This window comes from Pieris rapae, chromosome 5 (genome assembly GCF_905147795.1).
Source record: "Pieris rapae chromosome 5, ilPieRapa1.1, whole genome shotgun sequence".
NCBI classification, from domain to species: domain Eukaryota; kingdom Metazoa; phylum Arthropoda; class Insecta; order Lepidoptera; family Pieridae; genus Pieris; species Pieris rapae.
Window position 1 is genome coordinate 8,032,549 of NC_059513.1, and position 26,122 is coordinate 8,058,670.

The window sequence follows — 26,122 nt, forward strand, 5'->3', positions numbered from 1 at the left end:
TCAACTCAACGTATATATTATTCAATTTTATACATAGGAATATATCTATGGTCTATCACCCGATTATTTTTCAAGAGCAAAAAAGTGGCTTCGAAATATCTTTGATTAAATGAAACACAAAAAAAAGATCTTTCTCATTATTATTTACACTTGTGGAACCACCACAAACTTACGCAGCCTGGGAAGATGCAGAATACTTAACAACAGTGTCCAACTGTTATGTCATTCACACACAAATACTTCAACGTGAGCTACGCATGCGCGCAGCATCTGTGCTTCCCCTATCTCAACCCCAAAACCAGAAAGGCGTAACACAATTTTAACGCCACGCTTATGCCTATCGCTATAAAGTTGCTTTTCCTTCGTATTTTAAATCAAGATTAAAGCGGTACAGCAATACGCTTCCAGGACTAATATTTTTTAGATCTCCGCGGCTCGTGAGACAGGCGAGACGTATTTTCGCGTATACAAAACTCTCATTACGAAAATTGTGTTGACGGATGTATCGTAATTAATGTGTGTTTGTGATTGAGCTTTACGAGAAGTTCTGGGAAGTGTTGACAGTTTACGAGTGTTTATGTGAGTTTTCAAAGTATTTTAATGATATAATCAAAGTTTGTTTGTAAAGTTTCTTGTTATAGAAATAAGTAGAAATAAGTAAATATTACTTTCCACCTAAACTTTTACTCAGTTTAAAACTGTCATCTATATATATAAAAGAAAGTCGTGTTAGTTACACCACTTATAACTCAAGAACGGAAGAACAGATTTGGGTGAAAATTGGAATGGAGGTAGCTTAGAGCCAGGAGACGGACATAGGATACTTTTTATCCCGTTCGGCAGCGTTCCCGTGGGACTTGACATGAAACGTCAGTCACTATAAAACGTGGTATAACAAAAAAGAATAATAAAACGCAAATGATAGCTATGTAATTGACGTATAATGACAGCTATGTAATGACGTATATATGACAATTTGATATTTGTAAGAAATCAATATTCAAAATATTTCTATTAAATAAATAATTAAATGTAATGATAGTGCCATTGCCCATTCGTATAAACAGTGAAGAGAACTATAAAACTCGACATGGTCGTTTGTATTCAGTTCATCCAAATAATGATTAATGTTTCTATTTGTTGTTGTTGTCGAAAGACGCATTTAATCGAGTATTGGAGCGGGAACGTGAATATGATCACCAGGAATTAGATTTAGTAGTTCAAACGAATGTAACCCTGTTGAATTACCAACAAAAGCAAGTTTATGATACTTTAATGAAGGCAAACGATGATGAAAATGGCAAGACATTCCTCATGTCATTAGTTTTAGCAACTGTTCGGGCGAGATCCAACATAGCGGTTGCAGTTGCTTCTTCTGAAATAGCAGTCACATTGTTAGAAGGATGCCGTACGGCTCATTCAGAATTAAAATTACCGTTAAATCTTCAAACTATTGAAGAACCAACGTGTAATATTGCAAAACACTCAGCAATGGCAAAAGTTTTAGCGGCATCGAAAATCATCATCTGGGACGAATGCACAATGGCGCATAAACGTGCATTAGAAGCACTTAACCGAACATTAAAAGATTTACGCAATGACTCAAGATGTTTTGGAGGAGCAATGATTTTACTGTCTGGCGATTTCCGCCAAATACTGCCAGTAATTCCAAGATCTACGGCTGTCGACGAAATAAACACTTGCCTCAAATCGTCAAACCTATGGCGCTATGTGAAGAAACTGCAGCTGACAACAAACATGAGAGTTACATTGCTTAATGATACATCTGCTGAAGATTTCTCGGAGCAATTGCTGACTATCGGTAATGGTCAAGTACCTGTCGATGAATGGAATCAAAAGACGAACTTATTAACAATGTGTTTCCAAACATTATTTCTAACTACAAAAATAATGAATGGTTGAGTGAGCGAGCAATTTTAGCGGCTAAGAATAAAGATGTAGATGACCTGAACTACATAATTCAAAATAAGATCATTGGAACAATGCTTCATTCAAATCTATTGACTGCGTCACAAATGAAGATGAAGCCACCAACTATCCCATTGAATTTTTAAACTCTTTGGACGTGCCTGGCTTACCACCGCACAATTTACGCCTAAAAGTTGGCTCCGTAGTAATCATGCTTCGAAACATAAACCAACCGTTGCACAGTTTTGCAACGGTATGCGTTTGGTGGTTAGAAAATTGAAGAACAATGTAATTTACGCTACGATAATGATAGGAAATCTCAAAGGTGAGGAAGTTCTTATTCCGAGGATCCCGATGATCCCAACCGATATGCCGTTTGAATTTAAAAGACTTCAATTTCCGATACGTCTTGCATTTGCCATGACCATCAACAAATCACAAGGCCAAAGCTTAAAAGTTTGTGGTTTAAATCTAGAACATTCATGTTTTTCCCATGGTCAATTATACGTGGCATGTTCACGGGTCGGAAGACCATCAGCGTTGTTTGTTTTTGCGCCTGATAATAAAACAAAAAATGTCGTGTATCACAAGGTACTTAAGTGAAGAACAACCTATGTACTAAAATACAGAAATAATAATGAATGATTAATGTAGGTATTTAATTTTTTTGTATTTTTTCCAATAAAAAAAACAAACTGCTTATTTATTGCCATTAAGGCGGAACAAAGTTCGCCGGGGCAGCTTGTAGTTTAATATAAACCTCGAATAGTATAGCTGATATTAAGATAAATAATTACATAGTCGAATAAGTAGTAGTAGATTAAATCAATTATGTATAACAATGTTTGCGAAGTACACACACTTTCATGCAATTTATTTCACTTATTAATTTAATGGTGAAATTAGCAAGGTAAATACAGAGGGGCAATATATGTTTCCTATAAATTAAAAACCATATTATGTTATGCCCACAATATAATTTCGAGTTTTAGGACATACAGTTCCGATATTGTTGCTACCGGTAGCTGTTAAATTCAGTTATTAAAACATGAAAGTATGCAAAACCGTTGGTAATAAAATTTAACATCTGTGTCGATACATTTTCCGAGAAAAAATTTAGTGCCTCCATGAAATATTAAATAGTTTGCGGAAATTATACTATAAATGTTATTATACAATTTTCGGAAATTAATGAGCTAATAATCCTGATTAAACGAGAAAATAATGCTTATATGTTCAGTTTAAGACAGTAAGATGTTAATAATAATGTATGGAATAAATGAAAACATATATCAAATTTATTCGAACGCGTTTCTTTACTTGTACGTTGTTCAGTGATATTGAGTTAGTTTTCTTTAATTATCTAAATTCCATACTTAATTCATTACTTATCGTGTTACAAGTATGCCATCTGCTATTCTTAAACCAGAAGTTGTCAGTTTGACCCTGGCTTTCAGTCAGTTTGAACCGGCTATGATAACTAAGAATGTAATTAAAATGAAATTTAATGTGCAATCTGTAAGAAATCTGAAACTGTATAATAATCACGGTTGGTTTTTATTGATTTAAGTGTGACAATCAAAGGAAGGGGGAAAAAACAACTTTATTACACAATAAAAAAGGATGTATAGTTAAAAGGTAAAGTGTAGACCACTAGAATGCACTGACTTGTGAGCAAAATTTTTTTTTTTATAGAACCGGGGGCAAACGGGCAGGAGGCTCACCTGATGTTAAGTGAAACCGCCGCCCATGGACACTCTCAATGCCAGAGGGCTCGCGAGTGCGTTGCCGACCTTTTAAGAATTGGTACGCTCTTTTCTTGAAGGACCCTAAGTCTCTATCATTAGACATATTAATGGTTTTAGGTACTTGACGTTATAAATCTACTATAAGGACATAGAAGATGTTTCTTAACATTGTTAGTGAATTTGTAAAGTTTTGAATCGATATAGAAAATTTTGTTTTCAGGAAGTCGACAAAGCTGAAAGAGAAAAGAGTTGTGCATAGAATATGTGTTTTTTGGGTAGCTCATAAAATTGGGTTGTATGTGTTTGTGGTGAGGTATAAATAAAATAGACACAGCAATGTGTGTGTAGGATACTTTCAAAGTTACTCGTCCACGTGGAATATCGATATCAACCTCTAAACTGAATTATATTTAATCGTATTATAAAAATCCTCATATTCGTATATTAGTAGCGAATAGTTAGCGACGTGCGAAGTTGGTCCGTAGATAAATTATTATTTTAAAATTTGGCGTTTAACTAATCTGTGATGTGACAGAAATTTTGATCTTATTGGTGAAATACATTAAACAAATAAGTATTTCATTTTATTATATACTGCTTCTGTACCAAAACAAAATCTTCTTAGATGGATTTATCTTATCTGTACTTTTAATATCGAAAACATATATTTTATTCATATAATATTATAACTGGTGGAATATCAATGTTATTTCAAACAGTTATTGCTTAGCATACCTTTATGATGTTAGTAGTGTATTTTATATCATATTAAAAACATGATTTCATTTTCAGTATTGCATTTACATGTCCATGCTGTATTAGTATACAAAGTATTAACGAATACTTATCAGGGTACTTTTATTTTTTTGTAACAAGAGGCAAACTGGATGGATGCTCATCTGATGCTATAAGTTATACTCACATTGCCAGAAGGCTCGCGAAGTGAGTTGCCGGCCTTATGAATTGGTACGGGTTTATTGTCACGGGGAACACTTTTTTGTTTTATTTGATCCGAATATCATCACATTCCGCTGCTTCATTGAAAAGATATTTCATTTTATCCTTATTAGATATTAAGAAGTTGAATATTCGACTTTAATGTGTGTCCAAAGAAAATAAGGATAATAATTATAGATATTATTAAAAGTATGTAGCTGTATACGATTTATTGCTATTAAGTGGAGGAAACAAAAGTATGACGAAACTATTTTGGGATCTTGTCAAGTGTGGGTCTGTTGAGTTGTCATGTCACTTTATTGGCTTACAAACTTAAAGAAGAGTCTCGAAGGCAGCCTTTGATATTGTAATCAAATACGATCCACTCAATTTAATCCATCTTTGATATGGTCTGTACTATTTATAAATGGAACGACTTTTTGTTTCTAAAAGAAGACTTTTTTGAATCAGGAATCATGTGAGAAATTTGGATGGATTATATTTTTTATAATCTTAGGTGGTAAATACTAGTTAGTTAGTTACCAGTCGTACATTATTCTATAGATACCGCATTTCGCTGGTGTGTTAGTGCTAGTACATCAGTAGATCAGACGCCTTAGTTCCTTGGTCATTTATGTAATACATTTTAATATAGACCTATTCATTAATTTCCTATATTTCGATGTATCGATGTAGTGCCAGCAAGGCCTGGCTTCAAGCTCCACAACACAAATTCTAATCTACGCCTCTGCGGTAGTGTAGCATCTGAGAATATTATTTGCGGTGCATTACTCACAGAGATACAAATATCGCATCGCTACGTAGATTTGGAACTATATAGCGGAAGAACACGACATTCGCTATTGAATAGTATTGGTATGGTAAGCTATTCAAAATGTATGGACACACTGTTGATGCTAACAGCGAATTAAAATCGAGTTCGTAATAAGAAGACTGTAACATTATTAAAATCGTTGACTTAAATAATTTATATAAGAATAGTCGTAATATAAGTGCTGCTTTTTTACCTGGCCCCAGATCCTAAAACGTCTTATGTACTATTAATACGAAAAATACGTCTTGTTGTATAAGCTGGAGATATATCTCGCTGCTATTTTGGAGGAGCGTAAATATACTTATTTAAAACCGTGTACTTTGCGATCGTGGTTTTCTATTTAAAAGCACGTTTATCACAGGGTTTTCCCACTTCAAAGAGATCTTAAGATTAGAATTATGAGTGTCACCTCAAAATTCATTAGGCGAGGGGTCCTTGCTCCTTAAGTAGTGGAGTTTAATGGTGCTTCAGTCACTCTGCCCTTATTTAAAAAAATCCTTTAAAAGTCTACTTATAAGTTTTAAATTAAAGTTCCAAGATGGAAAGAGCCTTTGATAGAGAATTATTCACAACATTAAATAACTTTAATAAAGCTTACACAGTTTTGTAAGAGAACTTGAATTTTAATGAAATACTCTCATCAAATAGCTTTTAACTGCCATTTTACATTTACTTAGATTTCATATTAAGATGTAGTTAAAAGATACAAAAAAATAATTAGTCTTAAACTACTTAATTACTTTCATGATAATTAATTTATCGTAATTTTTACTTAACATTTCCAACATATATAGATTTTATTTAAGAACAGTTGGCAAACCGGCAGGAGGCCTGACACAAGTGATACCGTGTCACTCTTGACAATGCCAGAGAGATCGCGAGTGCGTTTTCGGCCTATTAAGAATTGGTGCGCTCTTATCTTGTAGAAATTCTAATGTTCATTTGAAACTAATTAACATACTTAAGTGAAGACAAAAAATACTGACATTCTGAAATAAATTATTATCGCTACTTTTATTACACGTCCATAAATATAATTTAAATATTACCATGAAGAACAGTGGCAAATAATAAAATTTAGAAACCTAATCATAATACTGAAATAAGATACAATAATAAAACAAATGATACTTTTACAATAGTTTACCAATAATAATGATAATTTCTTTTTATATTAAAATTACATGTCAAAATGCACGTAAATGTAGCAAAATACCAGATATATCTATTACTTTTAATTTATTCACCTCAGTGCGTTTCATTTATTTTATATCTCAATTATATTTATTATGTAATTGGTGTGTTTGCACTTATCCTACAAATAAAGTTTAGAATAGACTGTTACTAAAATAAGCAAACATGTGTATTAAAACTTTTAAAATGCTTCTAATAGATTAGAGTTAAGTATCGTGCTGTTAATATTAAGCAAATATTTCGTACTAAATGCGGATTATTACAACACCCTCGCCTCATCCTAGTTTTATTTTTAATATTGCCATTGACGCTGAGTTTTTTTAGATATATACCTACTGACTTTTTTAAATCTCGCGATCAACACTACTTTTTCCTTATGGATACGGCTTGCTGTTCCTTAAGCTTTACGTACGTTTAAATTACGGCAGTGTAGTGTTCTTTATGTGAGAAATATTATATTCCCAAAATACTGTTCTGAGTAAAGAGGGCAGATCACCTACTCCTTAAGAAATAATATCGAGAATTACTGCGGCTAAACAAGGCTTGTAGTACACTGTTTTTTTGAAGTCCTGTAACTAAATTTCCAAAATGGAGCTGACAATTTACATCTGTTTCAATATTTTTAAATGAAGATTTCCACGAACCTATTTAGCTAGGGATGTAAAGCAGGACCTATTTTAATAACCACTAAGACAGGGTGGCAAATGTTACATACTTGCTGAATTAAACTACTATAATAGCACATACTTCCGACCAGTGGCACAACGTTTCGGGGACCAGTTAACCCTTGTCAGAACTTTTTCAATTACGCCAACACGATAACGTACGCCTAATACAAACATATTTATTACAACAAAGTTTATAAGGCTGTTAAGAGGTTCATTGTTAAGATATACGCGAGTGATAAAACAGCTAGGTACCTACTATCAAAACGATGCTTACGAACGGATTCCAAATTTAAAAGTGACTTTAAAAGATGTGGTCATTACTTGTATGTGTGTTCTTGGAATTTAATTATATTTTAGTATGATCATTTAGAGATTTCGTGGGACGTTTTTGTCCACAATTTTTTGAAAAGTTTAAACAAATTTACTGACCGTTACATGTCCGTATCATAAGCGTTTTATTTATACATAATGTATATTGTTCTCGTGCGTCGATAGTGTTCTAACAAGTTAATACTCGTATATCTCATATATATTATTGGGATAATATTCTCGCCGACACAAGTCAAAAATTGGGTACGGCAAGCGAGGTCTCGGTAGGTGATGGATAGTTTCAAACTCCAGAACATAATTTGTATTATATTATAAACGTGATATAACCAATAGACATCTATCACAAACATGAATGTAATATAAACTTCCTAAAATTTTGTTATCGTTATCGCTCTATTGCGAATAATAATATATTTAATATAATAAATATTGATCCCTGCAACCAACACATTTCAAGCGAATGTTAAATGCGCACATAGAAATACAACAATCATCCATTGGTGCACCGCATTGGGATCCCACCTACGTCATAAGAGATGAGAGTCGCACACAACAACACTGCTGTATACAGTGATAGTAACAAATATTAATTTGCGTCACCATGTGTTAATGATTGATAAATCAAAGACAAGTTTAACCGCGACTTTCAACTGTTAATTGAGCAGTGTAGGCCTAGTGGCTTCAGCGTGCGACTCTCATACCTGAGGTCGTAGGTTCGATCCCCGGCTGTGCACCAATGGACTTTCTTTCTATGTGCACATTTAACATTTGCTCGAACGGTGAAGGAAAACATCGTGAGGAATCCGACATGTCTTAGACCCAAAAAGTCGACGACGTCTGTCAGGCACTGGAGGCTGATCACCTACTTGCTTATTAAATGGAAAAAGGATCATGAAACAGATTCAGAAATCTGAGGCCAAGACCTAAAGAGGTTGTAGCGCCACAGATTAATTATGATTTATTTTTTTCAACTGTTAATTATGGTAGGGATTAGATTGACGATTGATATAAATGTAATGTTAAATCTCGACTCAGAGTTTGCTTTCTTTCTTCGCTCGATCTCTTCCTCTGCAAATTAGGGCTAAATATTACTACCGTATATAAAAACATATAGGATTTCACATACGGGAGTCTTTATTTCCCTAAGACATCTCTGCATTAACTTAATAGCTATAATTTTATTCTTTTCGTCTCTTAATAAACGTACTTTCAAATGTGTTTCCTAAATGGAGTACAGTTTAAATGAACATTGTGGTCCATTTACATTTGTCGAAGCGTTCGTTTCGAAATGCATAGTTTATGTAGCAGTTTAGCATCAATTGTGAACGAATTGCTAGTACTTTGTTTGAAGTCCCGTAACCCCCAAACGGGGCAGACACATCTCTGGATCTGTTTGATTAAATACCGTAGGCGGGTAGGCGTATAGTACGACAATGAATAAGGTGATTCAGACAAACGTGTGTAGTTCGACCAAGAACAATAACCAATTCGACTTATGCCGAGATCTATAGAGCGCACTTACACTTTGCTCAGACTAAACTATCGAGTTAAGTCATATTTGGTATTTATAGAACAAACTACGAATCTCTCGGAGTGTTGGCTTAGCTTTATCTCAAGTCCACGAAATCGACAACTTACCAAAAACTTTGACTATAAGCCTAACAAAAATAATGGCCCAAAATTTACTTTGCCATCATATGTTTTACTTGACTTTTTATTTTGTCGTATCTGCCCTATAGCAGTGACATATGTTGACAACAAAATTCAAACTAACTTCAACTCTCGCTTCAAATCTGTTATTTTCGTTTGCCTAAAAATATTAATATCTTAGATATTTAATCTTCTCTACCGTGTCCCATACTGTAAGTATCTACACTATCTATAAATATCAATATGCTGTAAGATAAATACAAAGATCTTCATACACTTCATTCACTAATTAGGTATAAGCCCGCGGCAAAAATTTAATGGTTATCTTAGCCAATAAAAGACATTCCTTAATGTTTACTTATTAGATACTGTTTAGTTTTTTAGCTGGTACTGATCATGACAATAATAGTGAAAGCTGGAGACCAAAGAGGGCAAGAGCGTCCACTATAGATGCCACATTTAAATATGTAAATCAGCCGGGAACAAGCCGCAACTGGACTGAAGAAGCTGGGTTGACGGAAACCAGTGTTGAAGTCACCACTAAAAGTGAATCAGCAAGCAGAAAAAATAAACCTTCATTTGAGGACCTTAAAAAAAATTGCTGTGGCAAGAGTTGGACAACAACAAAAGAAAATATGAGATAGAAATGGAACATTTAAAATTAAAAAATCAGTTAGAAATAGATTCTTCAACAAAAAAATAAATTATCATTAGAAGCTTTACAGTTAAAAAAAGAATCGGAAAATAAATGATTAAAATACAATAAGTTTTGTTTGATTTTCTTTATTACCAAAAACGTAGTTAAATTGGGCAATCACGGATTGCCGGAATGCTAGACCGGTAGGATATATTTCATTGTTCTTCAACTTCTGGTGTCTGATCAGCAAGATCGCCATCGTCATAAGCATCCCATCTCTCTATACCTATATTATGCAGTACAGCATAAGCAATATTTATATTACTGGTATTTGTCAATTTTGACCGTAGTCCTAGCTTCATTTTGGTTGTGTTCGTTCCGAACATATACTTTTGGTATTCGGGGATTCATATCGGCTGCAGTTCCTACCCTTTCAATGTTTTCTATTAAAGATAGAACTCTCTCTCTATATTCTCCATTATGTCACTTTCGATAAAGCTAGGTCCAGGTCCAAGTCAAAGCCAGTCTTTGTTTTAAAGTATAATTAAACATTTGTAACAGCTCACACAAACAAAAACAGCAAAAGTGAAAAAGCGATTGAAAATTTTTAATTGTAAATACAAGTTGTCATAACAATGCGATCCGTTCTACATAACAAAAAATTATTGTCATCTCTGTAATTATGTCATTTAACTTTTAAATAATTTTTCTAAAGGTGAACTTGTAAAATTCTAGTTATTGCAATAATAAAATAAATAGATATCAATAAATGTGTATCGTTTTAGACGTTTAAATATTTGTTATTGTTATACTTTTTTAAAGAATAATAAAGAAGGTATTCCGTGAAATGAAACATCACTTTGTATTTTGTCATTTTCTGTCTTAGCTTGTGCTTAGCTTAATCTTACCGTTAAAATGTCTATAAATACCAAATCATAGTTTATGCTAAGTGTACACTAAGCTAAGTTTTTCGTTAGTAAAGTTTGAGCTAAGTCAAAGCGCGCTCTATAGATCTCGGCATTAGAGTCCTTCAAAGAGCGTACAATTTCTTAAAAATGCCGGCTCTGTCACTACTATTTGACAGAAATGTCTTTACGAAAATAATGTAATAAACTTTACTTCTTTTATTTCACCTTTATCATTGTTACGGTCAATATTGTTAAACGCATAACAAGACAAAAATCTTTTCAATATTCCTTCGCCTTATTCTACGTTTGTAGAAAAAACGACACTAACAATATAAAAATCTTGACTATAGCTAACTTCAGTGTCGGTTTTTTTGTGACGGTGTACGCGCGCATCGTAAAAATTTCCTCTCATAATTTTTCCCTAACGCGCCTAAACAAGTATAACTTAACAAAACTCAACAATGATATATATATGTACTTAAAATCTATGATATACATTTTTTATTCTATGATATACTCTTCAATCACTTTCATTATTAATACATTTTATTTCATTTAATTGTACTTATTACAACGAGATATGCTTTGTAATTTCCTGTCTGAATCCTATACGTCACGGATCACGATAGTAAAAAATGAATGGTTTAATACGATTTTCAGTTTTTCAATCAGCAATCAACCTGACGTAGTTGAAGGCTTTTGTAATCCATTTTAAAAATCTGATTTATCAATTCGTCATCGTTCGCCAATTGAACTAATTAAAAATCTCATTTCGTATATACTCTGAAATTAATTATTCGTTGTTGTAAATAATCAATATCGTTTCATTATAAAGTTAATTTTGTACTTTTGTTTCATGTTATTGGTACCGCAGTATGTCAAATATTAATAAATGAACGTTAAATATGCTGTATGAGGCATATTTTTGTACTCGGGTGTTCGAATGGTCCACATCGCTTCGATTTCCTAGGAACTTATTTGTCACTCTTGTTGCACGCAGAAGATTTCATACAATTAAATATTACAAGAAGGTGGTAGGGAAATATAAAAAATAGCGGCTCCAATGTGGTTACGCGATGTTACATAATGGCGAGATTCGAAAAATTTAAAGGAGGCTTTTGTTGAAGGACAAGAATTAAAAATAACCTTTTGTCGATGGATATTACTTTATGTTGTAAGTTGTATGCATGTATGTTAGGCAGAATTAAATCAATGTTATTATTTATTTAATATCATTATTAAAGAATAATCTTTTAATTCAAATACCAGCTATAAAAGAAGTTCTAAACATTCCTAATTAACGTTATTTATTAGATACTAATTTGTCTTAATAGCGTTCTATGATATAAAATATTTTTTTAAATTTTAAAGCTAAAAAGTATACGCACTCAAGAGTAACTAATCAATCGAAGTTTCTTTAGACGGTGTATTTATAGAGAAGAAGTACTAGTGGCTATATAGGTATGGGCTTTAGATTTCTGTGACTCTATTTTATAGTAGGTGATCACCATTCTGGTGACGCCACCGTGAATTATCGAGAAAGGCGTAGTATACTACGAGCGAACTAAACCACTGGGCACAATCAGTGATAAAGAGGATATACGGAGTAATAACGCCTCTGGAGCCATCATGGAGATTAGGAAACAAAGGACAAGTATAAATTAAATTTCACGGCCTGAGTGGAGGTTACATAATGTCTACAATTTTATATAAAATCTGTTCTCATTTATTGACACGTCTCCCGCAGGATCTGAATGAATTATTCATGGCTCAAAAGAAAGAATGTTGAGCCAAATTGGGTTTTATCCTATTAAAATACACGGCCCCACTGTATTGAGAACATTAAATATGCTTTGGTTAGTTGAAAAATTACTTTGATTTAGCTACTTACTAATGAAATATTTACACATATTACAAACTATTTAACTTCGATGTATTGGATACTGGACCTCTGTGTATGTATGAATGTCATACCATTGAAACAAATACGAGTCTAAGAAATAACTCTATTTGTAATAAAAAATATTTAAATTACCTACGTAAATTTATATCTAAGGCATTTAGAGAGGTTTTATTCCCAAATACATTTTACTGGTTAATACGGAAAGTCGATATTGCCTTAAGAACAAATCACTGAATCAAACAAAATCTCTTTATCTGATATCTGATTTGAATATGCAGCCAGCTATTAGAATAGTAAAATTCTCAACGACTAAATTAATCTTCTTTTTTTATAGAACAGGGGGCAAATGGACAGGAGGCTCACCTGATGTTAAGTGATACCGCCGCCCATGGACACTCTCAATGCCAGAAGGCTCGCGAGTGTGTTGCCGGCCTTTTAAGAATTGGTACACTGTTTTATTGAAGGACCCTAAGTCGAATTGGTTTGGAAATACTTCAGTGGGTAGCTGGTTCCACAAAGTGGTGGTGCGCGGCAAAAACTGCCTAGAAAAACGCTCAGTTAAAATCAAAAATCTTTGTAATAAATTACAATGACAATAATGTGATCCTACAAGTGTAACGTAACGTTATTAAGTCGTACATTTTTATAAAGCTATCACCAAACCCATTAGGCATTGTTCTCTTAACATTTAGATCTCAGTATAAATTATTACCAAAAGACAATTTCCGCGTTTATTTTTACTTCATTAATTCACCATCAAAGCTACGAGGATTTAAGCTCGATATTTTTGTGGTATAAACATTCCATTAAAGTTTTTAGGCTATTCCAAACGTTTGTCAGTGAGATAATGAGAAAGCGGAAAAGGTCAGCGAGTTTGAAAATAGAACGAATACTTTGAGTATCTTTTCATAAGACAAAAGGCTGTAATTGCGGCCTCACCTACGCTTAAAAGCTTATTTTTACGATTACGACGTCTTAACTAACATTATTAATTTATTAAAATGAAGATTTTCCCTTTAAGATGCGTTAAACAAGCAGAATAATGTTGCCTGCATATAAAAATTAAAACTAGAGCTAAGTAAGAAGAATGTTTAATTAAAGGAGCATTTAGAACAATAATAACGTAAGGAAGCAACTCGTTATATGCATGAGAATAAAATATATTAAAACAATGTTTAATCGAATACAAAAGAATGGAACGTTTGTGGTTATTCTTTACCTTTTCAATGTAAAAAATAGCTAATATAAAATTGATTATCTATCCATCCATGTCGAAATTTGATTGAATTGATTTATTAGAACAATATTTACATATACGCAGTACCTATTTTTAATTGAGAAAACCCAGCCCGCCTATTTTGAATTTCAATTCTTTGAAATTTATTATTTTAGTATATATTTGGTAATATTAAAATGTATGTACCAGGTTTGTTTACGGAAAACTAACGAAGATCCATGATACAGGCCTTCTTTGAACTTATGAAAAATACACATATAGCAATAGCAATAAGGACAAAGTAAAATTAGGAGGGAACTCAGGAACACGTAAAACTAACAACGTGCATATATATACATCTAAGTAAGTAGAATCCTTTTTCAAATCTTAACCGAAACAAAAGGTACAAAAACCGGTATAAACTTTAATTACACCATATTATTCTTATTTAATTGTAGGCAATTCTTTTGTGCATTTAATAAAACTCGCTCGGAGTATAATGTATGAAACATTTTTAGTGAAAAATTTACACAGGGTAATGGAACTCAAAAATGTATTTACTGCAATTTATAAAGTCTTTGTGTGGGCAACATTTTTATATTTTAAAATGAGAAGCGTATATGTGTAATTGTAATACGGTGTTTTAACGCCATTTAATTCTCGTATGCCATGGGCAATCCCAGTTTTATAATATGTGTTATTAGTATTGTTCTGTCAATTAAAATTACATCAATCATTTGGAAAAAAAAGAGAAACTAATCCCAAAACACTTACAAAGGTCAAATAATATTAAATAATAAAAATGTAATGAGTATTTTTGTCGTCTTATATCTCATGTAAATATTATATTGTTTACTTTTATATTGTTTACTTACCTAACCAATCTGTTGTCATGTTTGTATATAATTTTTGTTTCTATGTAACCGTTTCATCAAATAATCTGTTTTTGTCTGCTATATTGATTCGTTTCTTAGTAAATAAAACAATAGGTATAATATTAGTTCAATGACCCAATACATCTCGAAACTTTAGAGTATTTTTAACAAATTACTTGGCACACAAATCACTTTATAGGTGAGCGTGTCTAATTAGGAATTCATCCACTTTCCCTACTCTTAGTCAAACATGTGTCTCAAGACATTAAAGAGTTAATTATGTCTATAAATATAACATTGTATTAGTCCCACGGGAAACTGTTTCCATAGATATATATTAGTAGAAACTGTATCTTTGTACTTAAATACAACCTTATAAATATTACGAAAATATTGTTAAGGATTTATAATAATCCAGCGGCGCTACAACGTTACATGGGAATTGAAGGCAATCAGGAGGTCAATCATTTTTATTTCATAGGCAAGTAAATTATCAACCATCTGTCTGACACATGTCATTATTTTTTATTTGGTTACGACTGAGTTTTGGGTGCGATAGAAAGTCACAGACGCACACATTGCACAGACGGGGATCAAACCTATGACCTCAGGAATTAGAATAACTCGCTGAAGCCACACACAGCATTATTGGTATATAAAAATATTTATAAATTTTCCATCAGCCTTATATGTATATCTAAAGATTATAGAATAGAAAATATATTATGAACAAGTCACAGGCAACAACTAACTAGCCTTGCTTTTATCCATCCGTCTTATACCCAGTCACAAGACTTCGCCTCCAAACCTTCTATAGTAGTTATAATGGAATACTATTGTCCGTAAGCGTGAACTTATAGTTAATCAATAAAGAATTCTCTGCTTGTGCAGTGTCTTTATTCTAATTTATGTTTTCAAGTGTTTAACTGCTCCGTATAAGTAATGGAGGACCACAGTAATATTATCGTTGACTCGTACGAGGTATAACACCCAAGTCTTGCTTCGAGAGCTTCGTGTTTTGGCATGCTAGTATTCTATTATCAGCAACAGCTTGCGGCAGTTTGTTTTTAAATCGAAGATGTACACTGCGAGTGTTACAAAGTATGAAGATCAAACTGTAAGATTAATTTATCCATTTATATTAACAAAAAATTTATAATGGATTTATTTTTTAAGATTTATATATTATGTCATTCTGCTGATACAGTAAATGTTCCGAAGCTAGCGGCTAGCCTCCAACAATTTTGTTATTAGTCCAATCAGTATAAGTGAATTGTAAATATAATTTAACGGAATTACAATCACCACAAAATTCTATATTTGTGCATTCCAACACGGCACATTTAATAAATACTTTTATTGAACGATTTAATTGTATTAATCGGGGTTCTGTTGGGGGTTCTGTTGGGGGTTCTGTTGGTTGTTCATTAGGGGTTCAAATAAAAATTTTATCTACCCCCGAAGCTCAGCTTTGTAAAATTGGGAGTTAACATTTCAAAGGAACGAAAGAAGTTTGTTACGAAAGACGTCATTTATGTTGTAGAAAGATAATAGGGTTTTATTCTTAGGTACTTAATTGATTTAGGACGCTTTTGATAATATTCTTTTTAAAACTCAAGCAACATTAATAGGATGATGGGAACAAATAAATCGTGCAACAATATTTCATTGAAGCGTGTACAAAATGCTATTTATAAATAAAAAATAACCGTGAAATTTCCGTTTCTCAAATGCGTATTCAGTTATTTTTTCGCCGCTTCGGTAAAGTGAAAATACTATTTATAAATTGATTATACTATAAAAAATGTTCCAACTGAAGAGAGCTGTCATTTTCCCGCGAGAGCGATGCTATCGGCTGTTGCAGTTGCAACATTTTCTCTACAAACGTGCTTTTATTCTACATATTATATTGAGCTTTTATTTTTATTTGCATTTGGCCAAGTCTATCACACAAAAATATCAAGCAAAATTTAAATTTTACCAGAAATTTTGCTACCTTAAAACTATTTTGTTTTTAAATTCTAGTTTGTAGACTACGTAAGCAAATGAGAAAAATAGCACAATTCTTCTATGATAAAACACAATTGTGAATAATTTTGCATGCAAGATACTATTAACAACTTTTTTCATCGTTTAATCTATATGGAATCCCGACATAGATACGATCAGTTTACGTTATTAGATGGAAAAGGATTGTATGGTTCAAAGCTTCAAGGGCCTTGTGGCTAAGCGGTAGAGCGACCGTGACGTCTCTTCGTTCTACTATCAGATTCAATCTCTGATCAGATTTATTTGTTATTTGTTCGCTACTGTAATTGATTGTTAAGGTCCGATATCATATCAAAGCTTAGGTCGTTAGGTTAGGTCCTACCCTTTTTCGCACTCCTCTACTGCTTTATTTAAAAAAAAAAAAAAACAACTGTTAATGTTCTAACTCTTCCATGTATATGTGTCGTTGTCATGTTTTATTTTGTTTGTATCATATAGTTATTTGTATTAGTGAAACATATTGTGAATACATCCAATGTGTTTATTGTATGTTTTATTTTTAACTTTATTTTTATTGTAAAGATGTATCTGTTTTGTTTCCAAATAAATAAATAAACTTCTAATTGGAACTCGCCGCATCCTTGAATGCGAAGTTCGGAGCATTGTTTGTGCATACATTTATATCAAAAACCATTATAGAACATCAATTAAATTTTGACTCAATTCAGTACATAAAGCACTATAAAACCGGGCTATCAATAAGATCGCACTTTGGATTAAATTCAATTTAACTCAATTACTATAAAGTTTAATAGCTCCTAACTTAGCAATTCATCGTGAGCGATAAAATGGCATATAATCCAAGCGATTAGATTAATAAAATACGAAATTGCCGCCTAAGTTGATATTTATTTAATGGTACGACGTAAAATTTGTTATCTTCGTAAACTACAGGTGTACTTTCTAACACAAAAGCGCTATAGATTATGGGCAGGTACGGCCATATATTTCACGGAAAGATTATCCTTGTAAATAAAAGGATATTTTCACGGGGAAAACATCACCGTTGTTTACGAATATTTTATAAGGATAACTTTAATGGTTGTGGGAAAAGTTTGTAAGGGTCATTTTCGGATTATTACTGAAGTTGAATTTAGTTTTGTTACAGTTGTTTCATATTTGCGTAATAAGGATTGAAGGTGATTAAATTCAACGTGAAAATGGATTGAGCAATTATATTTCAAATAATAAAAAAAATACTAAAAATATTTACAAGGACATTTAGAATTTTTTTATCACGTTATAAAATATGTAGTACATAGTTACGCTGAATATTCTCTTTCTGTCAACCGATTTATTTAGTCCCGGCTAGACATTATTGAAAACGTTCCAATATTTTTTGAGGTCAAGTCATTTCTCTTTCTAAGTTTGTAAAGTAAAACATTAAAAAACTGCATTGAACCAAGCCACCGATTACAATGTCTAGACGTTATACATAATTCCGCGAACAATTTCATTCACTCAAACTATTAGGGACCGCTAACAACTTTATTACTCTAATTAAGTTTTAAGCGAACTAAACGTACCTATTTCAACATGTAAAAATAAATAGGGTATAAAATAAAAGAGCTCCGCTTCACTTGGCTATTCCAGTAATGGAATTTTGTAGGAGCGACGTCGGAAGGTGGAAATTTTTTATCGCTAAGAAAATGTTTTTACGGTTACCAGGGCTCAAATCTGAATACGCTTTCGTGTCTTTGAGCATTGTTTGAAAATAGGATTAGAATTTAAATATAATGTTATGATTATATATACGTACTGATTATATATACTACTACAAAACTGATCGTTTTGTGGGTAAATCTGCGATTCTTAACCCTTCGTTCGTGCATTCAAAACCCCGGGTGTTAGGTAGATTAATTATACAAAGCCGCTAAATCCGTTATATATAAATAGGCTTGCAAATGTCATATAATACAAACATTAACATAATATCATAATAATAGGTAAGTTAAGTTATTTAGAATTGGTGTCAAACTTATGGTACCTACTCGCCCACAATATAAAGAACCTGTTGTACGAACGGACATATGCCTCATAAGACTAAGGTACTTGCTTATATACATTAAACATTTGACAAAAATCTGAGACTAAAACACATTGTTTATATTACAATGTAAATAACGAGAATGCCTTTGTTCCTTAAATTTAAAAGCCCAGAGCCATATACATATTCTGTTTGAATATATACAATAGTATTATTTAAAGGGAGACCTAATACTAGATCAGTTAAAAAAAGTCACCATTAGAATGCTTCTCTATCTATATACAAAATTGTAAAGTCAGGGCTGGATATTAAAAAAAATCCAGCCGGACGAATCCAGAGCCAGTATGTTGTATAAAAGTATTAGTAACACTGATAATATCGTCTAAAAATATTTAATCTATTCTTAATGATACCACATAAAAAGAATATTTTTATATACAAAGTTATATTCTTAAGACAAGTTCAACAGCTGCTGTGTTTACAAATAAAAGTGAACACATGTCAGGAAAGGGCATGCTTGGATATCGGGTTTTATATTTAACTGTTGAGTCCATGGCTTGGTATGAAAATATATTTCATGAAATCAAATTTAAAGTACACATATTATCCATAGTAATTCACATAAATTTTCATATTTAGATATATCAACAGAATGTTAATAATAAATGCATGTAGTAGATATGCATTTCGACATCTCCAATATTTTTAGAGAACTCGGCTGGCAAAGTAATTGTGTTAAAACGACGTAACAATTTAACAATTATGATTTGAATAAACATTATATGTATAAATATACAGACGTATCCCGTTCGTTATAGCATCTATGCAATTTATAAATGAGATAAAAAGTTGTGTATACTATTTAATCTATACGTAGTATAATTGACCTGTAACATATATTGTGCACATAAATTATTATTAATAAAAAAGTTCATTTTCTAAAACTACTATTTTTCTAACACACAAATAATCAATATTTACAAGATTCTTGCACTATTTTTTAATAATCATAAGAATTAATAAATAGAAAATTCAAACAAATTAAAAAAGTTAGATCCTTGTGGCAGAGTTCCTAGCAGAATTTCCTCGCTGTATTGCGATACTTATTCGTTGAGCTAGAAAACCAGTGGCCCTGTGATCATCGGGGCTATTTACCAGGCGTCTACCAGGCATCTGAATCTTTAATTAGCTGTACACTTGAACCGCACGGCTCAGGAGTCTAGCCCAAAGGGAACAAATCAAAGTGCGAGCAAGGACTGTGCGTATATTCTCTTGACATCGACACTTATGGGGGGTATATATGGGTACTCCTACGCGAAAGCAATGCGAACTGATTCAGGGTTCAAAAGGGTGCCAATGTTTGGCGAAATATAAGCATTAATTAATGACCGTTAACCTCGCTGCCACAAACCTTGGGTGGTCTGTAACAGACCTGTGACTTAATAAGTTTTAGAATTCACATTTACAAAGAATATCATTGGATTCTAACCACGGGTTTCTCGCATGTGATGTCAATTATTGTCGCGCATGTTTCTGCAATATCATAGTTTGTAGAAGAAGACCTTAGGATATTAGTAAAATCTTTGCATCCACTAAAGCTCTTTAAGTGTAATAGTAAATTTAAAATAATACTTGCAAAATAAAGAAATTATGTTTATTAGTTATAAGTACATGCGTTATAATTTTAAGATATGAGGACTTTTTTAAGTAAAAAATCCCTGCATAAGAGTTTCTAGCTCTTCCATAATAAACATTATTCTCACAATATTAAGATAATATTTATACCAAACTCATATTAATAATGATTTTTTTTTGTTTCAGGTGTTACAGAGTGGATGTTAAATGTTCGAACATTTAAATTTTTATAAATAATGTTAGTTATTGAAAGATAAACCAAATGTTAGAGAAAACGATTTGCGTAGTGGTTGTAAATACATTTCAATGAGAAGGCAGAGGTGGTGTACATTTAAGAGATGAGACGCTTTCGTAAAACAAAGTTTCATTCTCTCGACAAAATGCTGCGTAATTTCTACGTTGCACTTCTTCTGTGGCGGATCGATTGTGTCGTCGAAAGTACTAAAGGTTAGTTTCATACTATTTATCTATTAATATGTATAGAGTATCTATGGACGGATTGCCGTCTTATTGTGATATTGATCACTTGTAATGTATCGAATGTAATATGAGTTCTATAAAAATCAATAAACCCATTTTTCAAGATTTTCATTCTACACAAGCAGTTGTACAGATTGTGATAAAATTCAAGTTTCAACCTGTGCAAAAAAGCGTACATTTTTTAAGAAGGACTTACATACATGTAGCCACAGAAAGCGTTCTGAAAGAAGTATGCCGAATGATACCTCATGCCATTGCATATATGTATAATGTGTATACATGGTGTCTATTCAAGCTTCTAGTACAAAATCAATCAATGTATAATTATTCTGTATATAATAGTGTCATGAGATTATTTTATACAAATGGTTTTGAAATATAAGAAAATGCTTAAAGATAAAAAATATGATATAGATATAGTATGATAGCATATCAAACACATCTTTGAGATTGTAATTTGCGAAATGTAGCCAAATAGAGACCGCAGCCTTCATCTTGTCTACAAGTTGTATATTTTGTCATTCTGAGCATTATGTAAATCAGTTTCTTTTATTGCGCTGCAGTACTACTTTATATGTTCGACGTTCAGTCGGTTTTTCAGGCATGTGCATCTATACCGTTTTCTATGTTTGCAATGGGATGAGTAAACACATTGTTTATTCCCTGTTAAAAATATATTTAACTGTGCTCTATGGTGTCACAATTCGTACAATTATATTATGGCCTCAGTAGATAGACTTCGTACTTTGTCATTAAATTTAATTCACATCGAGTCACGTTCTTTTACTCCCTTTTTATAGTATGAAATTTTTATATTAAAAATTTTATGCAGTTTACGCGCCGGTTTTTTTTACAAAAACATTACTAACTGTTGTTGCGTCTTTGTGTAAATTTTCATTATACATCGTTGTTTTTCATCGATTGGCATTGTTTTATAAATTTAAACGAATCTTAATATATATATTTCTTGTGTGCGTCTATATGTGACTGAACTCCTCCTAAACAACTGGACCGATTTAGACGAAATTTTTTATGTGTGTTAAAGGGGATCTGGGAATGGTTTAGATTCACAATTTTGTCCGCTGGACAATGTTTTTTTAATTAATTTTCAATTTATTAGTTGTTGTTGATTTTGGAATGTTTTACGTTGGATCCGACAGACGGCGCTACCACCGCAGTGTCAAATTTTAAATAATATTCGAATTTTAATTTTAGTCTGTCACGAAATTTAAAAAAAGTTTTGTTATCATTGTGTTATATCGTGTGTGACCATGTGCTGGATCGTTAGATATTGTCATAACATTTGAATAATAATTTTCATCAAAATGGCTTATTAAAAATTGAAATTTTGAAATTAAAGACGTGTAGACAGGACAACGTCTGCCGGATCCGCTAGTATGTATATAAAATAGCATAGCGATGTATAAAACACCCTGTTCGCAATGTTTCACTATAACAATATCAAACACAAAATTTATGGCCATTTTTAAAAATCATTTAAGCGTTATCGTTTTATACGATAGCCAAATTAGCCGAAAAAATAGGAAAGCCCACAATAAAATCGGCTTTCACGCGTGAAAAAAAACAATAAGTGTCTTGTCGAGATATAGGGCCATAAACATTGTTGACTAGTGGTTACAAATCAGAATTGTGACGCGGGTAGAAGAGATTCATGGAATACCGCTCCCTGGAGGGTGACAAAACGTAACGAACCGAGACCTCATCCTTTCATGTCACTGATATATTTTTCCAACGCTGAACAGCCACTTGTCTCCGTATAGATTATTTATGGCCAGACTCTGTGGCAGGTATGCTGATTACTAGCGGCCCCTGTCGGATAGAACGTGCAATAAAACTAACTACCATTGTAATCTTGAGAATAAAAGCGAAATTCTTGATGAATATTTTTAAAAATAGAACAACTTGTCTTCTCATCAGTCTGTAAATGAAGAAATATAATTGGTATGAATACGATACTAGGTCAAGTATAAACTTAAGATTAATTCAAGAAGTAGCTGACTGCTATTTTGTTTCAGTAGGCATATAATAATTTCTCATTTTAATTATGTATATTTTTACCGGGTATTATAAAGAAATTAATTAACTAAAAACAAACTATGCAATGTCTATTTAGATGGATCGTTTCAACATGATAAAAGATAGATTACAACTAAACAAACTAGTTGATAAAAGGGCCTGGGACTAGTGCTGGGCAGGCTACTGCTAATTAATTTGCTGTATTTGTTTTAAAATAAGTATTAGTTCATGATTTGCTTTTTTTTTAAAATACAGAGAGTTTTTTACGCCGGCTTTTTCTCTCGGCCTGCACCCTCTGTCTTCTTTGATGAGTAAGGATGCCTACAGGTTCAAATTTAATGACGTGGAATAAGTGATACCTATCTGTCTTGTGTTCCATAATAAACATATTTTATTTTATTTAAAGTTATTATTTTTACTACAGTCTCAATACGATTTGTCCAAAGAGTACTTTTATAAGTGCAATTATACAGATTTTATACATAAGGCGGTAAAATACACCCATTTATGTTGTATATTATTGTTCCGCGCCAAAACTCCTTTCAGTTTTATTGTTATGGCGTTTCCTTTGAGTGGGTGTGCCATGGATAAAAGCTACATTACGTACACAAACTTTGAAGTTTACGAAGGAACGGAAATATAAAATCATAGGGTTTCCGAAACTTTGAATCCTTTAGATCCTATGTGGAATAACTATTTTTTATATTTATATATGATATCCATAGTTGCTCCCCTCACAATTTAAAATCGATTTTTGTTTAGTTTTTTGTAATGTTTGTTTTGTTTAATAATTGTTTAGATTGATATTTGTATGTGCTCTAAATGAATGTCATCTTTGCCTCTAAGTGTACTTGTCACATTAAAAATTTGTATTTTGTGTTTGTTTTTACCAATGTATCAGTGTGCCGAGCGTTGGCAAACTTTATCAATAAAAAAAAATTATATTTAGCACTTACATATACATTGGTTCCCTTAAAATATAACCGGCTTCATAATGTACTAAAAAGTATGAAATAACATTAATGTCTTGATTGATTGGTCCTTTCTAGAGAATTAAATATTGTATTTTTTTTTTGAAAAATGAAAATTATATATAAATTTATCTAAGGTTTTTAGGTTCAATTAAGTTCTGTGAAACATATCTAATTTAAATAAATATAAAAATAACGACGACTCTTATAGCGCTAGAAGTTAACTTAGAAAGGACTTCGAGTTAAGGTCCTTGTACCACTTGCGTAACATAACTCAATGGTATGTTATATATGTGTACAATCACTAAAAACAAGTCTAAGTTATATATTGCTAAAAGACGTGAATCAAGCAAAAGTTTTAAAATGTTGTATTGCTGTAATAAATAAATAAAAAAAAATATAAAAACAAGAGCAAAAAATATTCTTAATCTCATACCTAAATACAATCTAATTCCCAAGTTCTCCAATTATTACAGATATTAACGCACATAAAAAAATTGTCAAACTTTTTGATATGTATCGTAAATCGCCCCTATGTTATTAGCTAAAGCAAACATTGACTCAGTATGTTTGCACCCCAATCACGGTGGACACGATGAAAGATATAATAAATAACATTTTTAAATATATGTACATACGCAACCTATACTACATACATAATAAATTACACAGATTGTAATTTATTGATAAATTTATCGAAAAAAAGATCGTCGATAAGTTAATTCCATTTTTGAATTTTTAAATAACCTACAAGAAAAGTGACACGTGCTTTCAAATCTTTTGAATGTTTTTTATTGAGTAAAACTCTCTGCAAGATATTATCCAGGTTTATTCTGAAATAATATTTTATGTTCACGCGTATCCAAAATCAAATATGTATTATACGTAACAATAGTATTTTCTAAACGAATAATTCACAATTTATTAAATATCTTAGTACATTAATTTTCTGTCTGAAGTGAAAGTTAATATAGTTATAGATCATTTCATTTCTATTCCAATTCACTCCCTTTGTACAAAACCTTTTGTCGCAAAGTAAAAATCTACGACTTCTCAATAAATTTACTGAAATATTCCGCACAATATCTCTCACTAACATCAATTACTTTGTGATATTATTTAAAAGCTTTTTGTGAGTAAATTAAATTCAGTCGCGTCCTGGGAATTTAATAAAATCGTAGTGATTTGTTTACCTTTAAAGTCTGTGGGAGGGCGTCTCGCTAATTCTAAATTTAAATGCATGAGATTGAATTCACGCAGCGGATCCTACAGTTTACCGATTGCTACTTATATCGCGAAGAAAAAATGTAATTTCAGTTCAATACAATAGCCCTTTATATTCCAGCTACAGAAAATAAATCAGGGTACGAAAGGCGTTTCCATACACTGCTGAAATCAATCAAAATTGGATTCGTATTCAATAAAGGCAAGGAAATGAAATTATACATACAATAATCGTATTTCTAAATATAAATCTTTCTAACATATACTTATTAATTATAATAACAATCCAGTAATATAAGCAACTTTTTAGTAATGCAATAGATAGATCGTAGGTTCCAGTGACATACCCGGGTAGATCGATATTTTTTTAATGTTTAAAGAACTTTATTTCTCAAAAATATTTACATGAGAAACTTAATATTAATATGTATATATACGAGCGAGATATACGTCGCTATAAGCCGTCTTAATTTTAGTCATCTGTGTTCATTTTAACATGTATCTTTACTGCCTTTTTGAATTTGTCAAACAGTCTAAAGATAACGATTGTTGCCTTAGAAAATTATTCGGCAAACCCATGCTTTCAAATTATTAATAAAATATAAAGATAGTTCAAGCCAGAATAATTTAAAAAAACCTTTAAGTTATTACTCATTAAGCGTTAAGAAACAATCTTATAATACAGTTCATAAATTTACTCCACCTTTTTACTATTATTGTTTTCGTAAACTAAATCAAAAACGTATTTAAAATGACAATTGACATATTATAAATTACGTAATGATAATATCAAATGTCAACATCGATTATCGTGATTTATGGCGTATCAGAACACAACAGATGTCCAAAGCACGCGCGTATAGGTTTGAATAGAGAAGCTGTCGTTACCATAAAGTGCTATTGTGGACAA

The 26,122-nt window shown here is 32.0% G+C and overlaps 1 protein-coding gene across 1 annotated transcript in view; it reads left to right on the forward strand.

The window, feature by feature from the left end:
* Positions 1 to 442: 442 nt before the first annotated feature.
* The window catches only part of LOC111004461 (lachesin), a 62,677-nt gene continuing 36,997 nt past the window's right edge, over positions 443 to 26,122 (forward strand). The window contains exons 1-2 of the mRNA XM_022275496.2: positions 443 to 579; positions 20,687 to 20,947. Coding sequence (XP_022131188.2) covers positions 20,839 to 20,947 — 109 coding nt within the window. The 5' untranslated portion in view covers positions 443 to 579; positions 20,687 to 20,838. The remainder of the gene's footprint in view (positions 580 to 20,686; positions 20,948 to 26,122) is intronic.